Source organism: Mustela lutreola, chromosome 2, assembly GCF_030435805.1.
Source record: "Mustela lutreola isolate mMusLut2 chromosome 2, mMusLut2.pri, whole genome shotgun sequence".
NCBI lineage: Eukaryota > Metazoa > Chordata > Mammalia > Carnivora > Mustelidae > Mustela > Mustela lutreola.
Window position 1 is genome coordinate 99,627,182 of NC_081291.1, and position 19,158 is coordinate 99,646,339.

Below are 19,158 nucleotides of genomic sequence, written 5' to 3' on the forward strand. Positions count from 1 at the left end.
GGCTCCTTGCTCGGCAGGGAGCCTGCTTCTCTCTCTGCCTCTGCCAGCCTCTCTGCCTGCTTGTGTGCTCTCTCTCTCTCTCCCTCTCCCTGACAAATAAATAAATGAAATATTAAAAAAAAATTAATGGTGAGATTGGCAAACACTTTAATTTAAAGATTATTCAGACTGGCCACGCCTCATGACCCCAGTGCAGCTTTCTGCCCACACGTCCTGTCCCCATTCTTTAATAAAACCACCTTTTTGCACCGAAGATGTCTCAAGAATTCTTTCTTGGCTGTGGGCTCTAAATCCCAGCAACAGCCCCAAATTACATCAATCCTGTGCATGTATTGAGGAGACTTTTCAGTGCCAGCTCTATCTCATTCTTCTAAAGTGCTGTGTAGGTGTTCCTGGGGGGCTCAGTCGGCCAAGCGTCCAATGCTTGGTTTTGGCTGAGGTCATGATCTCAGGGTCGTGGGATCGCGCCCTACGTCTGTCTCTGTACTCAGCACAGAGTCTGCTCAAGACTCTTTCTCCCTGGGGTGCCTGGGTAGCTCAGATGGTTAAGTATCTGCCTTCGGCTTGGGTCATGATCCCCAGGTCCTGGGATTGAGCCCTATGTCAGCTCCCAGTTCAGTGGGGAGTCTGCTTCTCCTTCTCCCTCTGCCTCTCCCCTAGCTTGTGCTTGTTCTCTCTCTCCCTCTCTCTCTATCCCAAATGAATTAAAACACCTTTAAAGAAGGATGCCTGGGTGGCTCAGTGGGTTAGGCCACTGCCTTCGGCTCAGGTCATGATCTTGGAATCCTGGGATCGGGTCCCACATCGGGCTCCCAGCTCTGCAGGGAGTGTGCTTCTCCCTCTGACCTTCTCCCCTCTCATGCTCTCTCTCTCAAATAAATAAATAAAATCTTAAAAAAAAAAAAAAACTTTAAAGGAAAATAAAAACTCTTTCTCCATCTTGCTCTGCCCCTCTCCCCCAAATAAAAATCTTTACTAAATAAATATTAGAATCAATTGTGGCATTAAATACAGAAAAATAAAAATGTTTAAGTTGCATAATGCAGCAAAGTTAAAATCCTGAGGGTACACTGTGACTTCCTGGAGAGTTTTAGATCTGGAATGGAAATACACACTATAAATCAGCTATGAGGGCGCCTGGGTGGCTCAGTGGGTTAAGCTGCTGCCTTCAGCTCAGGTCATGATCTCAGGGTCCTGGGATCGAGGCCCGAATCGGGCTCTCTGCTCAGCAGGGAGCCTGCTTCCCTCTCTCTCTCTCTGCCTGCCTTTCCATCTACTTGTGATTTCTCTCTGTCAAGTAAATAAATAAAATCTTTAAAAAAAAAAAATAAAATAAAAAAATAAATCAGCTATGAAGGAAGTGTAACTTAAGACAAACTAGCTGAGGCACTTTGGAGATTTTTCCCCAGCACCGCTGAAACTACTTCTACCCACAAACATAGGTATTACAGGTAAGAAAAGAAAAATGAGTACCTAATACATCTAACAAAAATCAAACTCTTTATCTCCCTTTATCTACTAAAAGTCATGTCTAATCCACTTTCTAAATGTTCCTCAACTCTGTCTACTCTTCTAGTTCCTGCAGTCATTAATTTAACCCTGGCCATCACCAACCCTCCCTTAGGTTACCACATCAGTTTTCACTAACTTCTCTATTCCCAGTCTTAATCTGATTCATTCTCTATTTTACAATGTGAATCATCTTTATAAATATAATCTGATCATATTACTCCACCATTTAAATCCTTTTGATTTCCCAATTGCTTTTAGGAATCAGTCTCTAATTTTTCATATGACCTGAATGGCTCCACATACTCTGAAGCTGGTTGCCTCTCTCATCTTCCTATTTGTCCTAGCTATCCCTTTACACAAACCATAATCAATTACTTTTATTCCGTGAATAGGCCATTCTTCATACGTGCCCTTCCCATTCAATTATCCTTCTAATTCCTCCTTACCTGGCTCAACTCCTCATCAGCACTGAAGGCTCATTTTAGTTGTGTGTCTTCTATAAGGCCAACCCTCTCTCACTCAGCTGATTTTACCTCTTTGACTTATAGCAGTTTACACACTGTATTCTAATTGTCTATTCACTGATCCACATTTTCCACAGCATTGTCAGCTCCAAGCAAAGACCCAAGCTCACTGCTACTGTTGAACTGCAATTGCTACTACTTTGGTAATTTTTTCAATATATTGTAAATAAGGAACTCTGCTCACATAACTGTTAGAACCAACTGAAGAGTATAGATTTCTTTAATTCATCAGACTCAGTGAATTCCAATCTGAGAATCTCCTTTTAAAAAATAAATGAAAAATAAAACTTGAATTTAGAAACCACTACAAAGAGTTCTTAAAAATAGACACTTTGGGGCACCTAGGTAGCTCAGTGGGTTAAAGCCTCTGACTTCAGCTCGGGTCATGGTCCCAGGGTCCTGGGGTCGAGCCCCGCATCGAGCTCTTTGCTCCACGGGGAGCCTGTTTCCCCCTCTCTCTCTGCTTGTCTCTCTGCCTGCTTTTGATCTCTGTCTCTCAAATAAATAAATAAATAAAATCTTTTAAAAAAATAGACACTTTGCCAAAAAATAAGAAATTAGCGGGGTGCCTAGTTAGTTCAGTCGGAAGAGCATGCAACTCTTAATCTCCAGGTTGTGAGTTCAAGCCCCAGAATGGATATAAAGATTACTTTAAATATAAATAAATGTAACAATTAGGTAAGTAATTTAATTTTAAACTTAATTTCTACATGTCTTCTGGTAAGAAAATTTGATAGCAAGCCTTAAATTTCAAGATAAGAATATTTTATCATTTACAGTCAAGTATAATTTTTTTTTAAATAGGCATTCTAGGGGCGCCTGGGTGGCTCAGTGGGTGGAGCCGCTGCCTTCGGCTCAGGTCATGATCTCAGGGTCCTGGGATCCGGTCCCGCATCGGGCTCTCTGCTCAGCAGGGAGCCTGCTTCCTCCTCTCTCTCTCTCTGCCTGCCTCTCTGCCTACTTGTGATCTCTCTCTCTGTCAAATAAATAAATAAATAATCTTTAAAAAAATAAAAAATAAAAAATAAAATAAAATAAAATAAAATAGGCATCCTACCCGGCATGGAGTCCAATTCAGGGCTTGAACTCACAACCCTGAGTTCAAGACCTGAGCTGAGATCAATAGTGAGATGTATAACCGACTGAGCACCCAGGTGTCCCAAATGTAATTTTTTCACATAAAAAAAGCACTGAGTTGGGGCACCTGGGTGGCTCAGTTGGTTTCCTATCTGCCTTTGGCTCAGGTCATGATCCTGGGGTCCCGGGATCTGGGATTGAGCCCCATGTCTGGCTCCCAAGAGGGAGCCTGCTTCCTTTGCCCGTCACTTCCCTTGATAGTGCAACACACGCGTGCTCACTCGCTCTCTACCACATAAATAAAATCTTAAAAGAAAAAAGGTATTGCTGAATATTTTCTTCACATTAAAGATATTGTTAAAATCCTGCAGTCACTTTAAAATATATCACAACTTAAGATAGGTCAGGGAAAAAATAAGGGAGTTTTCAAAATATTTTTTTCAGGATGCTGACAAAATCCTCTGATCAAGATTTAATGGGCATTTGAAGGGGTGACCTTCACTACAGAGCATAATCAGAAGACAAATAGAAATTCTGTAAATAATTATTTATAATAAACATTAGAAAATAAAATGAGATAAATCATCATGCAGGAAAAGGTATTTTTAGACCCACCAGGGCAATAACATCTGTAAAGGTTCCATTGTTTTCTTTGGGGAGGAGAAGGCAGCAAACTCGTTCCTGAAGTTAAACTGAAATAATTGTTTATTGTTTTACCAGGAGGCATGACCTCACCAAGCCCCAGTTATAGTCATCACATACAAATTAGCAACTGCGAAAACGGACTTCTTAGGTACTTAAAGTGAAAATTCACTCCAAAATATTAAAACAGACTTACTCAACTTCCTAAATGCACATTAACACCTGAATCTGTGTATATGATCATTAACATCAGGTTTTCTAGATATGCTGAAAATCTCAAGTACAGTTTATTGTTAAGCATTTATAAACTGTTCATTTTATTTCTTTTAAGATTTTATTTATTTATTTGACAGAGAGAGAGAGCAAGCACAAGCATGGAGAGGGCAGTGGGAGAGGGAGAAGCAGGCTCCCCACCAAGCACAGAACCAACATGGAGTTTGACCCCAGAACCCTGGTATCATGACTTGAGCTGAAGGCAGATGCTTAACCAACTGAGCCACCCAGGTGACCCATAAGCTGTTCAGTTTAATATAAAACAGAGTTTGCATCTTGATCACTCAAACTGCAGGGCACACTTCATTAAAAGTTTTCATATAATAAACCTATGATACAGAACAAAATATGGTCACACTGCTTATAGAAAGAAAAATTCAATTTATATATTACATACGTATGACCCCTGCACTGTGGCAAGGTAAAGTCAGGGTTACCAAATAAAAACAAAGGCAAAAAAACAGCATGCCCAATTCTATTTGAATTAGATAAACCATGAATGATTTTCATCATTGAGTATATCCCATGTAATATTTGCATCTAGTATATTTTTATTTGCTAAATCTGCCACGCTCATGTAGAAATAACAGTGGCTAATGAGCCCATATTTTTTGAAGATCTCAACTAGAAGATAGTGTAGTGATCTAAATTTTGAAAACATGATACAACTCAGAAAGATATCTATATCTTGGGGCGCCTGGGTGGCTCAGTGGGTTAAGCCGCTGCCTTCGGCTCAGGTCATGATCTCAGAGTCCTGGGATCGAGTCCCGCATCGGGCTCTCTGCTCAGCGGAGAACCTGCTTCCCTCTCTCTCTCTGGCTGCCTCTCCGTCTACTTGTGATTTCTCTCTGTCAAATTAATAAATAAAATCTAAAAAAAAAAAAAAAAAAAAAAAAAAAAAAAAAAAAGATATCTATATCTTGACAAAAGTTAGCTCTCTCTGTGATGCTAATCTTTTGGGTTATCAAATATTTAATCCTTAACAGTCAATATGGTTCTGGTCTACTTCCTTCCATCAGCAGGGAAACCTAAAAGCTATATATTTCATACACACAGACACATACACAAAAAGCCACTTGGAAAGAACTATATCTCAATATTATCAGTGGATATTCTTGTCTTCAATAGTACTGTAAGTCATTATTATTTTTTACTTTCCCATATATTCTTCAATTCAAACAAAGGAGACTTTTTGTCATGGAGAATTTAAAGTTTATGAAAAAATCTTTGGAGCCCTAGCAAATGGAAAGGAGTGCTTTCTAATGAGGCCATTAATATATAAGAAAATTGTGGGGTCTCCTGGATGGCTCAGTCAGTGGAGCATGTGACTCTTGATCTCAGAGTTGTGAGTTCAAGCCCCACACAGGGTGTGGAGATTACTTAAAAATAAAAAAATAAGAGGCGGGGGATGGGGAGGAAGGAAGGAAGGAAAGAGTGATGGATGGTTGGGTGGGTAGATGAATCCTATATGGTAAATAATTACAAACTTATTGAAGAAACAAAAAATTATTTCCTAAACTGAACTAGCTCTCCTCTGAAGTAATCAAACCTTTTTAAGTACTATACTGTCTGGGTACTTGGTTGGCCCAGTCAGTGAGCAATCTGACTCTTGATCTCTGCTCAGATCTTGATCTCCGTGTTGTTGAATTCAAGCCTGGTACTCGTAGGCCCAGCATGGAGCCTACTTGAAAAAAAAAAAAGTAAAGGAAAAAGAAAGAAAGAAAAGAGAAAGAAATACATAGAAAAAAGAGAAAGAAATACACATAGGCTGTCATTCAGTAATTCAACGAAGTTCTGTTCTTCTTCTAAGCACTCAGAGGGAAGAATGTAGCCCTACACTTGTAATCATTAGTTAGTCTGAATCACTATAGGTCAAGATCAAAGAATGCAATCTTTAGGACATGGTTCTTAGAAGGGATGATACTAGGTTATCTTGAAGACACTTATAATATTAAATGGGATGGTACCATATTATCTTTTAAGAGTGAATTTAGTCAATACAAGAGGCTAATCCAAATCCAAAAGCCTCCAGTGGGTAGATTGGTTTTTTAGTTCAATTTCAAGTCTCTTACAAAATAAAACTGAAAACAACAACACAAAACTGCTACTGCAAAATAAATAAACTTCAAGCCTCCTCTGCAGTAAACCTCTCATAGTACTTGATTCTAGTATCTTGTCTAAAGCAGGATATTGATATACCATTGGCCCATGTGATACCTAACATTATTATAGCAAAAGATACTCTACCACATTTTGTTACTCATGATTCTCCCTGGAATTAATTTGCAAAGAATAACGTAGACATAACATATCCTGACTCCCTACAAAAGTATCTCTACTTAAAGATAATTTTAGTTAAGGAGTAAAATTTGTCAGTAATATGGGTTATTGACAGAAACTTTTCAATTAGCTTAAAGTCTTGATATACAGAATTTTATATAAATAGTGTGTATAGTGTAGAGGAAGTTGTGTGTATTGTGTATAGTGTATAGTTTATAGTGTAGAGGAAGTTCAAAAGAAATGGAGGATGTATCTCTTAGAAAAGGGCTTCTCAAACTATCTGAGACAAAGGGAGAACTTTTTCCTTTCCAATCTGCCAAAAAGGACATATACTCTGGCTAATAAAAATAAGTTGCTAAAAAAGATACACAAAACATATTACCATAGTGTCCCAGGGGTTATCACATTGCTACAGGAATTTATAAACATTTACTCTCAATTGTTACATGCACCTTATCTCAGACTAGTTATAAATTTACAAGTAAGTATTGGTCTTTGAGCCACACTCTACAAAGCAACGTCTTTGATCATACTTACATGTTTATACATAAATCATAAATATGTAAAGAATTCATACCAGTAAGTTTTTAAGTTACCTTTTCCTATAAGGACTCCAATTTTTGAGTCTAATTTTTCCCCTGGGTCACAACTTCTTGTCACTAATTTGAGAACTGGAAGAAAAGGTCTGACATCACAGAGTCTTCTTGTTTCATCTTCAAGCTCCTCATATACAGCAGTTTGATTCACACATGCAAACATATAGGAGTCAATTTCCATAAGGAGGTTAAACATTGGGTAATTGTGAACTTGCTTCCATAACATCTGCAGGAAAAAAATAAGACACTTTCTGGAACAGAAAAACTTGTTCAAGTGTACAAAGATACATCTACAAGGATACTCACTGCAGCATTCTCTATAAAACTCAAAAAAATAGGAACAAGCCAAATGTTTAGCAATGAAGGACTGGCTAAATCAACTATAAAATATTACAAATCTGTAAAACTAAAATAAAAATACACAGTAACATGGAAAGTTGTCCAAGATATATTAAGGTTTTTGTTTGTTTGTTTGTTTGTTTTTAAATACCAACTTACAAGATGGGATCAGGAGGGAGACAAACCATAGGAGACTTAATCTCACAAAACAAACTGAGAGTTGCTGGGGGGTGGAGGGGTATGGATAGAGTGGTTGGGTTATGGACATTGGGGAGTATGGGCTATGGTGAGTGCTGTGAAATGTGTAGGACTGATGATTCAAAGACCTGCACCTCTGGCACAAATAACACATTAAATGTTAATGAAAATAATTTAGAAAAAATAAATAAAATACCAACTTACAAGGGAACACATATAGTATTAACCCATATTTGTAAGTAATAGTACAACGCACAAAAAACGCATTTACATAAACAAAATTAAGTGAGAATCTGCAAGACTTCTTAAGAGAGAAGACTCAAAATCAGAAATGAAAGAGAAGTTACAATTGACACCACAGAAATACAAAAGATTTTTAAGAGACTACTATAAAAAATTATATGGCAACAAACTGGAAAACCAAAAGAAACAGATAAAACTCCTAGAAACATACAATCTTCTAAGGCTTAATCAGAAAAAAAGCAGATACTCTAAATAGAGTGATAACCAGTAATGAAATTGAATCAGTAATTTAAAAAAACTTGCACCAAAAAAAAAAGTCTAAGGGCCGGTGGGTGGCTAAGTCAAGTAAACGTTGGCCTTCAGCTTAGGTCAAGAGTAGCCACACCCCCACCCCCACCCCACCTCCACCCCACCCCCACCCCATAAGGCTCCCTGCTCAGCAGGGAGCCTGCTTCTCCCTCTCCCCCCTGCCGTTCCTCCACTGGTGTTCTCTCACTCTGTGTGTGTCAGATAAATAAATAAAATCTTAAAAAATAAAAAAAGTCTAGAACCAGATGGCTGCATTGCTGAATTCCACCAAACATTCAAAGAAGAATGAGGTATCAGGTATCAGGGTGCCTGAATGGCTCTTTCAGTTAAGCATCCAACTCCTGATTTGGGCTAGGGTCATGATCTCAGGGTCCTGAGATAGAGCCCAGCCAAAGGCTCCTTGCTGGGCATAGAGCCTGCTTAAGATTCTCTTTCTTCCCCTCTGCCCACCCTGCTCTCCCTCTCTAGCTGGGGAGAAAAAAAGAAATGAATATCAATCATTTTCCTTTTTTCTAAAGATTTCTTTTATTTATGTATTTGATAGAGAAAGCGTGTGCTACAAGCATGGAAGTGAGGAAAGAAGAACAGGCAGAGGGAGAGAATCTCAAGCAGACTCTGCATTGAGCATGGGCCCAACTGCACAACCCTGAGATCATGAACTGAGGCCAAATTAAGAGTCAGAAACTTAGGGGAGCCTGGGTGGCTCAGTGGGTTAAAGCCTCTGCCTTCTGCTCAGGTCATGATCCCAGGGTCCTGGGATCGAGCCCCATATCAGGCTCTGTGTTCAGCAGGGAGCTTGCTTCTTCCTCTCTCTCTCTGCCTGCTTCTCTACCTACTTGTGATCTCTGTCTTTCAAATAAAATAAAATCTATAAATCAAATAAATAAAATCTTAAAAAAAAAAAAAAAAAGAGTCGGAGGGGCACCTGGGTGGCTCAGTGGGTTGGGCCTCTGCCTTCGGCTCAGGTCGTGGTCTCCGGGTCCTGGGATCGAGCCCCGCATCAGGCTCTCTGCTCGGCAGGGATCCTGCTTCCCTCTCTCTCTGCCTACCTTTCTGCCTATTTGTGATCTCTGTCTGTTGAATAAATAAATAAAATCGTTAAAAACAAAAAAAAAAAGTCAGAAACTTAACCAACTGAGCCATCTAGGCACCCCTCAATTCTTTTTTAACTCATCCAAAAAAAGGAAAAAGGAATGCTTCCAAATTCATTCTACAAGGCCAGCATTACTCTGATACCAAAATCAAACAAACACTACCAAAAACAAACAAACAAACAAACATACTAGTATCCCCAATGAACACAGGTGTAAAAATCTTCAACAAAATATTAGCAATGCAAATTCAACAAGACATTAAAAGGTTCATTCACCACAATCAGGTAGGAAATATTCCAGAGATGCAAAGATGGCTCATCATCCATAAATCAATCAAAATGATATACCAAACTGAAAGATAAAATCATCTAATCATCTCAGAAGACGCCAAAACAGCATTTGACAAATTCCAAATTTGTTCATCATAAAAACTCTCAAAAAGGTGGGAACAGAGAAAATATACTTCAACATAATAAAGCCATATATGATAAACCCATGGCTAACATCATACTTATGGTGAAAAGCTGAAAGCTATTGCTCTAAGATCAGGAACAAGACAAAAATGTCTACTCTCACCACCTTTATTCAACATACTGTATTAGAAGACCCAGTCACAGCAATCAGACAAAAAGAAAAAGTATCCAAATTGTTAAAGAAGAAGTAAAATTGTCACTATTTGCATAAGACATGATACTATATATAAAAAAAAAAACCCTAATGATTCCACAAAGTTGCAGAATACAAAATTAATATACAAAAACCTGTTGTTTCCATATACTAGCAAAGAAAGAAAACAATGCCATTTATATCAAAGAAAAATAAGTATATATCAAAACCTAGCCTTATGCTAAGTCAATAAGTCAGAAAAAGACAAACATCACATGATCTCACTTATATGTAGAATCTAAAAAGCAAAAATAAAAACAGAAAATAATAAATACAAAGAACAAACTGGTGGGGGGAAAGGTGTAATAGATGAAGGGGATTAAAATATCAAAATACCGGTTATGAAATATATAAATCATGGAGATGTAAAGTACAGCAGTGAGAATACAGTCAATAATATTGGAATAACTTGGTGTGGTGATAGACAGTAACTATACATATCATGGTAAACATTTCATAATGTATGTAACTGCTGAATCATAGTTTGTAAACCTGAAAGTAATATAATATCGTATGTCAACTCTACTTCAATTTTTTAAAAAAGTGATTATCTATGAAGATGTTCATATTTACCTTTTTTTTTTTTTAAAGATTTTATTTATTTACTTGACATAGACAGACACTGAGAGAGGAAATATAAGGAGGGGGAGTGGGAGAGGGAGAAGCAGGCTTCTAGCCAAGCAGGGAGCCCAATGTGGGGCTGGATTCCAGGACGCTGGGATCATGACCTGAGCAGAAGGCAGGCGCTTAACGACTGAGCCACCAATGCGCCCTCATATTTACCATTCTTATGAACATAAGTAACTTCTAATTAGAAAAAAAAAACAAGCTTTTTCGCAACAGGTCTGCCACCAGAACACAGGTGTCGTGAAAACCACCGCTCAACCTAAACCAGAATGGGGAAGGAAAAGACTCATATCAACATTGTTGTCATTGGACACGTAGATTCGGGCAAGTCTACCACTACTGGTCATCTGATCTACAAATGTGGTGGGATCGACAAAAGAACTATCGAAAAATTCGAGAAGGAGGCTGCTGAGATGGGAAAAGGCTCCTTCAAGTACGCCTGGGTCTTGGATAAACTGAAAGCTGAACGTGAACATGGTATCACCATTGATATCTCCCTGTGGAAATTCAAGACCAGCAAGTATTATGTGACCATCATTGATGCTCCAGGACACAGAGACTTTATCAAAAACATGATTACAGGCACATCCCAGGCTGACTGTAATGTCCTGATTGTTGCTGCTGGTGTTGATGAATTTGAAGCAGGTATCTCCAAGAACAGGCAGACCCATGAGCATGCCCTTCTGGCTTACACAGTGGGTGTAAAACAACTAATTGTTGGTGTTAACAAAATGGATTCCACTGAGGCACCCTACAGCCAGAAGAGATATGAGGAAATCGTTAAGGAAGTCAGCACCTACATTAAGAAAATTGGCTACAACCCCGACACAGTAGCATTTGTGCCAATTTCTGGTTGGAATGGTGACAACATGCTGGAGCAAAGTGCTAATATGCCTTGGTTCAAGGGATGGAAAGTCACCCGTAAAGATGGGAATGCCAGTGGAACCACACTGCTTGAAGCTCTGGATTGCATTCTGCCACCAACTCGTCCAACTGACAAGCCCTTGCATCTGCCTCTCTAGGACGTCTACAAAATTGGTGGTATTGGTACTGTCCCTGTGGGCCGAGTGGAGACTGGTGTTCTTAAGCCTGGCATGGTGGTCACTTTTGCTCCAGTCAATGTTACAACTGAAGTCAAGTCTGTTGAAATGCACCATGAAGCTTTGAGTGAGGCTCTTCCTGGGGACAATGTGGGCTTCAATGTCAAGAACGTATCTGTCAAAGATGTTCGTCATGGCAATGTGGCTGGTGACAGCAAAAATGACCCACCAATGGAAGCAGCTGGCTTCACAGCTCAGGTGATTATCCTGAACCATCCAGGCCAAATTAGTGCTGGATATGCACCTGTGCTGGATTGTCACACAGCTCACATTGCTTGCAAGTTTGCTGAGCTGAAGGAGAAGATAGATTGTCGTTCTGGAAAAAAGCTGGAAGATGGTCCCAAGTTCTTGAAATCTGGTGACGCTACCATTGTTGATATGGTTCCTGGCAAGCCTATGTGTGTTGAGAGCTTCTCTGACGATCCTCCTCTGGGCCGTTTTGCTGTTCGTGACATGAGACAGATGGTTGCTGTGGGTGTCAATAGTGGACAAGAAGGCAGCTGGAGCTGGCAAGGTCACCAAGTCTGCCCAGAAAGCTCAGAAGGCTAAATGAATATTATCCCCAATACCTGCCACCCCAGTCTTAATCAGTGGTGGAAGAACGGTCTCAGAACTGTTTGTGTCAATTGGCCATTTAAGTTTAATAGTAAAAGACTGGTTAATGATAACAATGCATCATAAAACCTTCAGAAGGAAAGGAGAATGTTTTGTGGACCATTTGTTTTTTTGTGTGTGTGTGGCAGTTTTAAGTTATTAGTTTTTAAAATCAGTACTTTTTAATGGAAACAACTTGACCAAAAATCTGTCACAGAATTTTGAGACCCATTAAAACAAAAGTTTAATGAGAAACAAAACAAAACAAAAAAACAGAAAATTCAAAGTATGCACCATCCTCCCTTACAAAATATTATTTTTCCTGGATTCTTTTCTATTGACCAGGATTATCATCATTAATTAACAGTGCCCTGTCAGAAGAAGCAGAATCAATCTCTTGTCATTTTGCCCCAAGCTTCCTGAATGAAATCATATAAAAGAAGGTCACCATACAAATGGCAAGGTGGATTACAAATTTGTAATTGCAGCCAGCATAAAAACCAAGAACTGAGAATAATAGACCCTAGTAAGGGATGCCTGGGTGGCTCAGTTGGTTAAGCAGCTGCCTTCGGCTCGGGTCATGATCCCAGAGTCCTGGGATCAAGTCCCATGTCGGGCTCCTTCTCAGCAGGTAGCCTGCTTCTCCCTCTGCCTCTGCCTGCCATTCTGTCTGCCTGTGCTCGCTCTCGCTCCCTCTCTCTCTCTCTGACAAATAAATAAAATCTTTAAAAAAAAAAAAAAAAGACCCTAGTAAAAATCATAGCTAATCTTCAGATTCAGCTATATTCAGGAGAAAGCAGTGCTGCTGGGCGACAAAAGAAAGAATAGGTGGGGCGCCTGGGTGGCTCAGTGGGTTAAGCCTCTGCCCTCGGCTCAGGTCATGATTCCAGGGTCTTGGGATCAAGCCCCGCATCGGACTCTCTGCTTGGCAGGGAGCCTGCTTCCTCCTCTCTCTCTGCCTGCCTCTCTGCCTACTTGTGATTTCTCTCTGTCAAATAAATAAATAAAATCTTTAAAAAAAAAAAAAAAGAAAGAAAGAAAGAAAGAATAGGTAAACTGGATTTCATAAAAATTTTAAAAATTTTATACATCAAAGGACAGTACTGCAAATAAAAAGGCAACCCAAAGAATGGGAGAAAATATTTGCAAATTATGTATCTGATAAGAGATTAATATCCAGGATATATGAAGAACTCCTATGACTCAACAATAAGAAGCAAACAATTGAATTACAAAATGTACAATGGTCCTAAATAGAAAATTCTACAAATGGCCATTAAGAACATGAAAAGATGCTCGACATCATTAGTGATCAGGGAAATACAACTAAAAACTGCAATAAGATACCATTTCACAGCTATAAAAATAGTTATTATAAAAAACAAACGACAAAAACAGAAAATAACCAGTGTTGGCCAGGATGTGGAGAAACTAGAACTCTTGAGTATTGCTGGTGGGAAAGAAAAAGGATAACGCAACTGTGGAAAACAGTCTGGCAGTTCTTTAAAGAGTTAAAACAGAGTTACCAAAAGATATAAAAATTCCATTTCCAGACATATACCCCCAAAAACTGAAAGCAGGGACTCAAACAGATAACTGTACACCAATGTCCACAATAGCCAAAAGACTGATACAATCAAAATATCCATCAACAGATGAACAGAAAAACAAAATGTGGCATAAAATTCCAAACAGTGGAATTTTACTAAGTCTTAAAAAAGAATGAAATTTGGACTTAAATTACAATATGGATGATCTTTGAAAATACTATGGTAGGTAAGATAAGTCAGACACAAAAGGACAACTACTGTTTGATTCCACTTTTATGAGGTAGCTGGAATAGACAAATTCCTAGAGACAGAAACTAGAATAGGGATTACCAGAGACTTGGAGAAGAAAGTTTTTTATTTAATGAAAACAGTGTTTGTGTTTCTATATAAGGCTGATGGTTGGGCAATACTGTGAATGTATTTAATACAGAATTATGCACCTAAAAATTATTCTTATGGTAAACTTCACGTTATGTATGTTTTACAATTAAAAGAATGGAGTGCATGAATGCTTAATCCAGCTTCAGGTGCAGCCACAGACATCCATACTTGTCACTGATGACTATAATGATAAGTACTGAACCTGTACACCAGGTTAATACCTCTGAATCTTGGGATACCTAAAATAATTTTGGGGTTTTTTTGTTTTCTACTTCAGGGATGATGCAGTTTTAGAATTCTCATGTCTCCCAGATGAAGAAGCTTGGTAAAGAGTTAAGAGGCTATCCAAAGTCAAGAACTTTAAAAAGGTTTATCATAAATACTTTTTCTTAAAAGTATCATATCCCCTGATTTGCATATTGGGTTCAGCTATTTGGAAAACATTAAAGAGAAAGTTTAGGAAAATAATTTCATTTACATTTCATTGTACTCACAAATCAATACCACTCATCAATTAACGTGAAAACAAGCAAGATTAGTTATATAAAAGAAGTTGCGGGGCGCCTGGGTGGCTCAGTGGGTTAAAGCCTCTGCCTTCGGCTCAGGTCATGATCTCAGGGTCCTTGGATCGTGCCACACATCCGGCTCTCTGCTCGGTGGGGAGCCTGCTTCCTCCTCTCTCTCTGCCCGCCTCTCTGCCTAATTGTGATCTCTGTCTGTCAAATAAGTAAATAAAATCTTTAAACCTAAATAAATAAATAAATAGAAGAAGGTGCTTCCAAACTGATGGTTACAGAAGGGAGGTATGGTTGGGGGAATGGGTGAAATAGGTGATAGGGATTAAAGAGTACAGAGTACACTTGTAGTGATGAGCACAGGGTATTGTTTGCAACTGTTGAATCACTATATTGTACACCTAAAACTTACATCACACTGTATATTAACTAGCCTGAATTTAAATTAAACCTTTTTAAAAAAAAAAAAAAGAACTTGCTTCCAAAGGAGGGCATGCTATTCACTACTAGGGGAAAACTTTTTCTTCCCCACAATCATCATGAAGAGTAATGAGGGTATGGAGGGAAGAAGAGGAAAGAAAAGGGGAAGAGACAACCAACCAAAAATCACATACAAAAAAGTATGACAAGTTCAAAGATAGTACTTAAAAAGATTTTAACTCAAAACTTTCTTTGACAATATCAAATTCCTTTAAACAACCTGAATGAACATTTCAAACTAACCTAATTTTTCTTAATTCAGGTATTACATATAGATTAAAAGTGAGAGTGAGAATTACCTTTTACACATCTACAAAAGACAAAGCATGTATCAAAATCTTAAATGTTAATTTTCCCTCAAACTGACCATATGATTTACATTTAATTATTTAAAGTCAAGAACTTTAAAAAGGTTTATCATAAATACTTTTTCTTAAAAGTATCATATCCCCTGATTTTCATATAATAGAATGACATTTTCTATAATAGAATAACATCTTCCCCTAAGTGATATAGTAAGTAAGCTACATTTATAAAAATTCCACTTATTAACATACCTGTTTAATATAGGAAATGGTAGCTTCCCGAGGAACCTCCAGCTGAATATAAATCCCAGTGGGCAAAAGGAAATCCACAGGTATGGAGCCATCAGATGCTAACTGTGAATCCACTGCCCAGATGTCAAGGATGTCTGCCATAGCAGGAGGCATTATGAAATTGAAGCACATTCATAACCATGGGGCCCTAAAAATTATTAAGTAAAACGTGGTGAAACAGAAAATTAGCCAAATCTTATAATAAAATATGTTAAAGACCACCAATCCATAATTAGTCTTTGGATTTCAATATAGCCAATAATATAACAAATGGCTAATTAAAGATTAAGCCACCAGAAACAAAATTATTTAAAAACACTGTCGGTTATCATTAGATCCATTACACACACACACTCTACTCAAATTCAACAAAAGTGTATCACATATGAAAAATGAAATATTTAAGATTAGAGGTTTCTAAGAAATTCCGTTAACAACCACTCAACAGGTGATTCCAGATTTTATTAAATAATATTGGCTGCTTTCGCTGAGTTCTTCTTTGCAAACTCCAATGAAAACAGTAGTCAAGAGGGCCTTCTTTCAAATATAATTTTCTATCTGGGCACCTGGGTGGCTCAATCAGTTGAGCATCTGTCTGACCCTCGATTTCAACTTAGATCATGATATTGGGGTCATCAGGTCAAGCCCTGTGTTGGGCCCCATACTCAGCAAGGAGTCTGTAATTTTCTCCCTTTCTCAAATTGCCTCCCCCCACCCCATTTAGACACACTCACTCTAAAATAAATAAATCTTTTCTTTTTTAATTTATCAATCTCATGTGAGAAACAAAATGTCATGAACTTACAGTCTCATGACCCATCACCTAAGAATTAAAAACACCAAATTCCTCAACCCAGCTGGCAAGGCCTTTTGTGCTATGTTTCTGGACTAATTTCCTTTGCTTGTCCTAATACTGCACCACCTTAGCCTTTGTACCACAAAGGCTACTAATCTACTGTTGGAACTATGTTCAGACAAATGTTGACACTCCTGGAATCAAACCCCTATTCCAACAAATGCGCCCCTGAACTGCACCTTCAAGACTTCGTTGAGAGCTTCCTTGAAGAAAGCACGCAATAATAGTGGGCGGAACACGGGCACTAAAGTTAATTAAATCAAGATTCAAATCCCATTTACTGAAAGAATGAAAGCATCACATCAAAAGAGACAAGAGCCAACTTGAAGCATTTCTGAGCATCAAAAATATCCATGACATCCACGGGTTGAAATGCATCAAAAATATAAAAATGACTTAATAATAATAAAAAGAAACAAATAAACAATTTACTGATCACCACTGGAGATTGCTAAGACCAAGTCCCTATTCTGAAAATTGATAAAGAATGGGGAAGCAGGGCACCACTGGCTCAGTGGGTTAAGCCTCTGCCTTCAGCTCAGGTCATGGTCTCAGGGTCCTGGGATCGAGTCCCACATCGGGTTCTTTGCTCAGCGGAGAGCCCGCTTCCCCCTCTCTCTCTGCCTACTTGTGATTTGTCTCTCTCTCTCTCTGTCAAATAAATAAATAAAACTTAAAAAAAAAAAAAAAAGAATGGGGAAGCAAATCAAACATGTTTTGACCAGCTTATACCAAATATTTCAGGGTAACCAAATGACTGATGAGGGTAAGGTTTTTCCTTAAGTTTTAGAACAACTTTAGTTCATAAGCACAGAAAGAACGATAAAATTAGAAAACCACCGTTGTGCAACCTCTAATGAAACAATGAATCTAGGCAATAATGCATAATTTATGGATGCTAAAAAATTTTACAAAATAAAGTGAAAGGATGATGAGTAACTTTATAATGAACAGTATCAGGTTAACACTATCTAAATCCTGTGACTAATCCAGACATATGTCTCCTCCTACAATGCAACAGAAGTACTAACCACACCCTATAGGATATAGTTGATTTTGGAAAACAAACAAACAAAAAGAACCTGAATTTAATCAAGACTCTAAATCTGAATTATTTATCATTTTACAAGAAATAGGAAAACAGAGACAGGAATTAAAGACTTCAAGGAAACATCAGTCAAGTTCCTAATGAATCATCAATTAAAAAAAAGTAATCAACAAAAACAAAAGAAGCTAATCAACAATAAGAAAAGAAAATGATACAAGGACTGTTAACAATCAACATTTAGGAGGGGCACCTGGGTGGCTTAGTTGGTTAAGCCTAGAGCTCTTCATTTTGGAATAGGTCATGATCTCACAGTTCTAAGATCAAGCCCTGCCTCAGTTCCGTGTTGGGAGTGGAGACAGCCAAATCCAACACTTATTTCACCAAATCAGCTATAAAAACCTATCTTTAGGGACGCCTGGGTGGCTCAGTCGGTTAAGCTTCTGCCTTCAGCTCAGGTCATGCCTGGGATCCAGTCCCACATCAGGCTCCTTGCTCAGCAGGAAGCCTGCTTCTCTCTCTGCCTTTGCCTGCGCCACTCTGCCTGCTTGTGCGTTCTCTCTCTGACAAATAAATAAATAAAATCTTTTTTTTTTTTTTAAGATTATTTATTTATTTATTTATTTGAGAGAGAGACAGTGAGAGAGAGCATGAACAAGGAGAAGTCAGAGGGAGAAGCAGACTCCCCATGGAGCTGGGAGCCCGATGCGGGACTCGATCCCGGGACTCCGGGATCATGACCTGAGCCGAAGGCAGTCGTCCAACCAACTGAGCCACCCAGGCGTCCCTAAATAAAATCTTTTAAAAGAAAAAAACAACAAACATCTTTAAGACAAACTGGGAAATTAAATATGAATTACATATTAGATGATTTTAAGGAAATACTGTTGCATTTGTGAAGTATAATAATGGTCTGGTGGTGGGGCACCTGGCTGGCTCATTTAATGAAGCATATGACTCTTACTCGTGGGGTTGAGTTCAAGCCCCACAACTGGTGCAGAGATTACTTAAAAATGGGATCTTAATAGATTAAGATCTATCTATACGCTGCCTACAAGAGACTCACTTTAGACCTAAAGACACCCGCAGATTGGAGATGGAGAGCCACCTATCATGTTAGTGTATGTCAAAAGAAAGTTGGTGAGAGAGCAGAGAGGAGCAGAAGGAAAGAGCAGAGGGAAAGAGCAGGGAACAAGGAGAAGGAGATACCCTGCCGGGCAGGGAGCTCTATGTGGAGCTTGATGGACTCGATCCCAAGACCCTGAGATCATGAGCTGAGCCAAAGGCAGATACTTAAACAACTGAGACACCCAAGTGCCTCCAAACTGGTCTGCTTTCTTACATCATACACAAAAATAAATTCAAAACAGATGAAAGACTTTAGTGTGAGACAGGAAACCATCAAAATCCTACAGAAGGGGCGCCTGGGTGGCTCAGTGGGTTAAAGCCAGCTTTATTGCTCAGCTGGGAGCCTGCTTCCCCCCTCTCTCTCTGCCTGCCTCTCTGCGTACTTGTGATCTGTGCCTGTCAAATAAATACATAAAATCTTAAAAAAAAAAATCCTACGGGAGAACACAGGCACCAACCTCTCTGACCACAGCTGTAGCAACTTCTTACTAGACATATCACCAGAAGCAAGGGAAACAAAAGCAAAAATGAAC

General features: G+C 38.7%; 1 protein-coding gene and 1 pseudogene across 5 annotated transcripts in view; one reads left to right on the top strand and one right to left on the bottom strand.

Annotated features, from left to right (window-relative positions):
• Nucleotides 1-19,158, bottom strand: part of PIK3CB (phosphatidylinositol-4,5-bisphosphate 3-kinase catalytic subunit beta) — a 210,775-nt gene that overhangs the window by 113,081 nt on the left and 78,536 nt on the right. For 4 of the 5 annotated variants that reach the window (XM_059162765.1, XM_059162768.1, XM_059162766.1 and 1 more), the window contains 2 exons: nt 15,558-15,744; nt 6,905-7,130 (listed from right to left, as the gene is read on the bottom strand). In XM_059162765.1, coding sequence (XP_059018748.1) covers nt 6,905-7,130; nt 15,558-15,728 — 397 coding nt within the window. In that variant the 5' untranslated portion in view covers nt 15,729-15,744. Of the gene's footprint in view, nt 1-6,904; nt 7,131-15,557; nt 15,745-19,158 lie in introns of those variants that run through there. The other variant, XM_059162770.1, reaches the window with a different exon arrangement.
• Nucleotides 10,606-12,322, top strand: LOC131824590 (elongation factor 1-alpha 1-like; annotated as a pseudogene).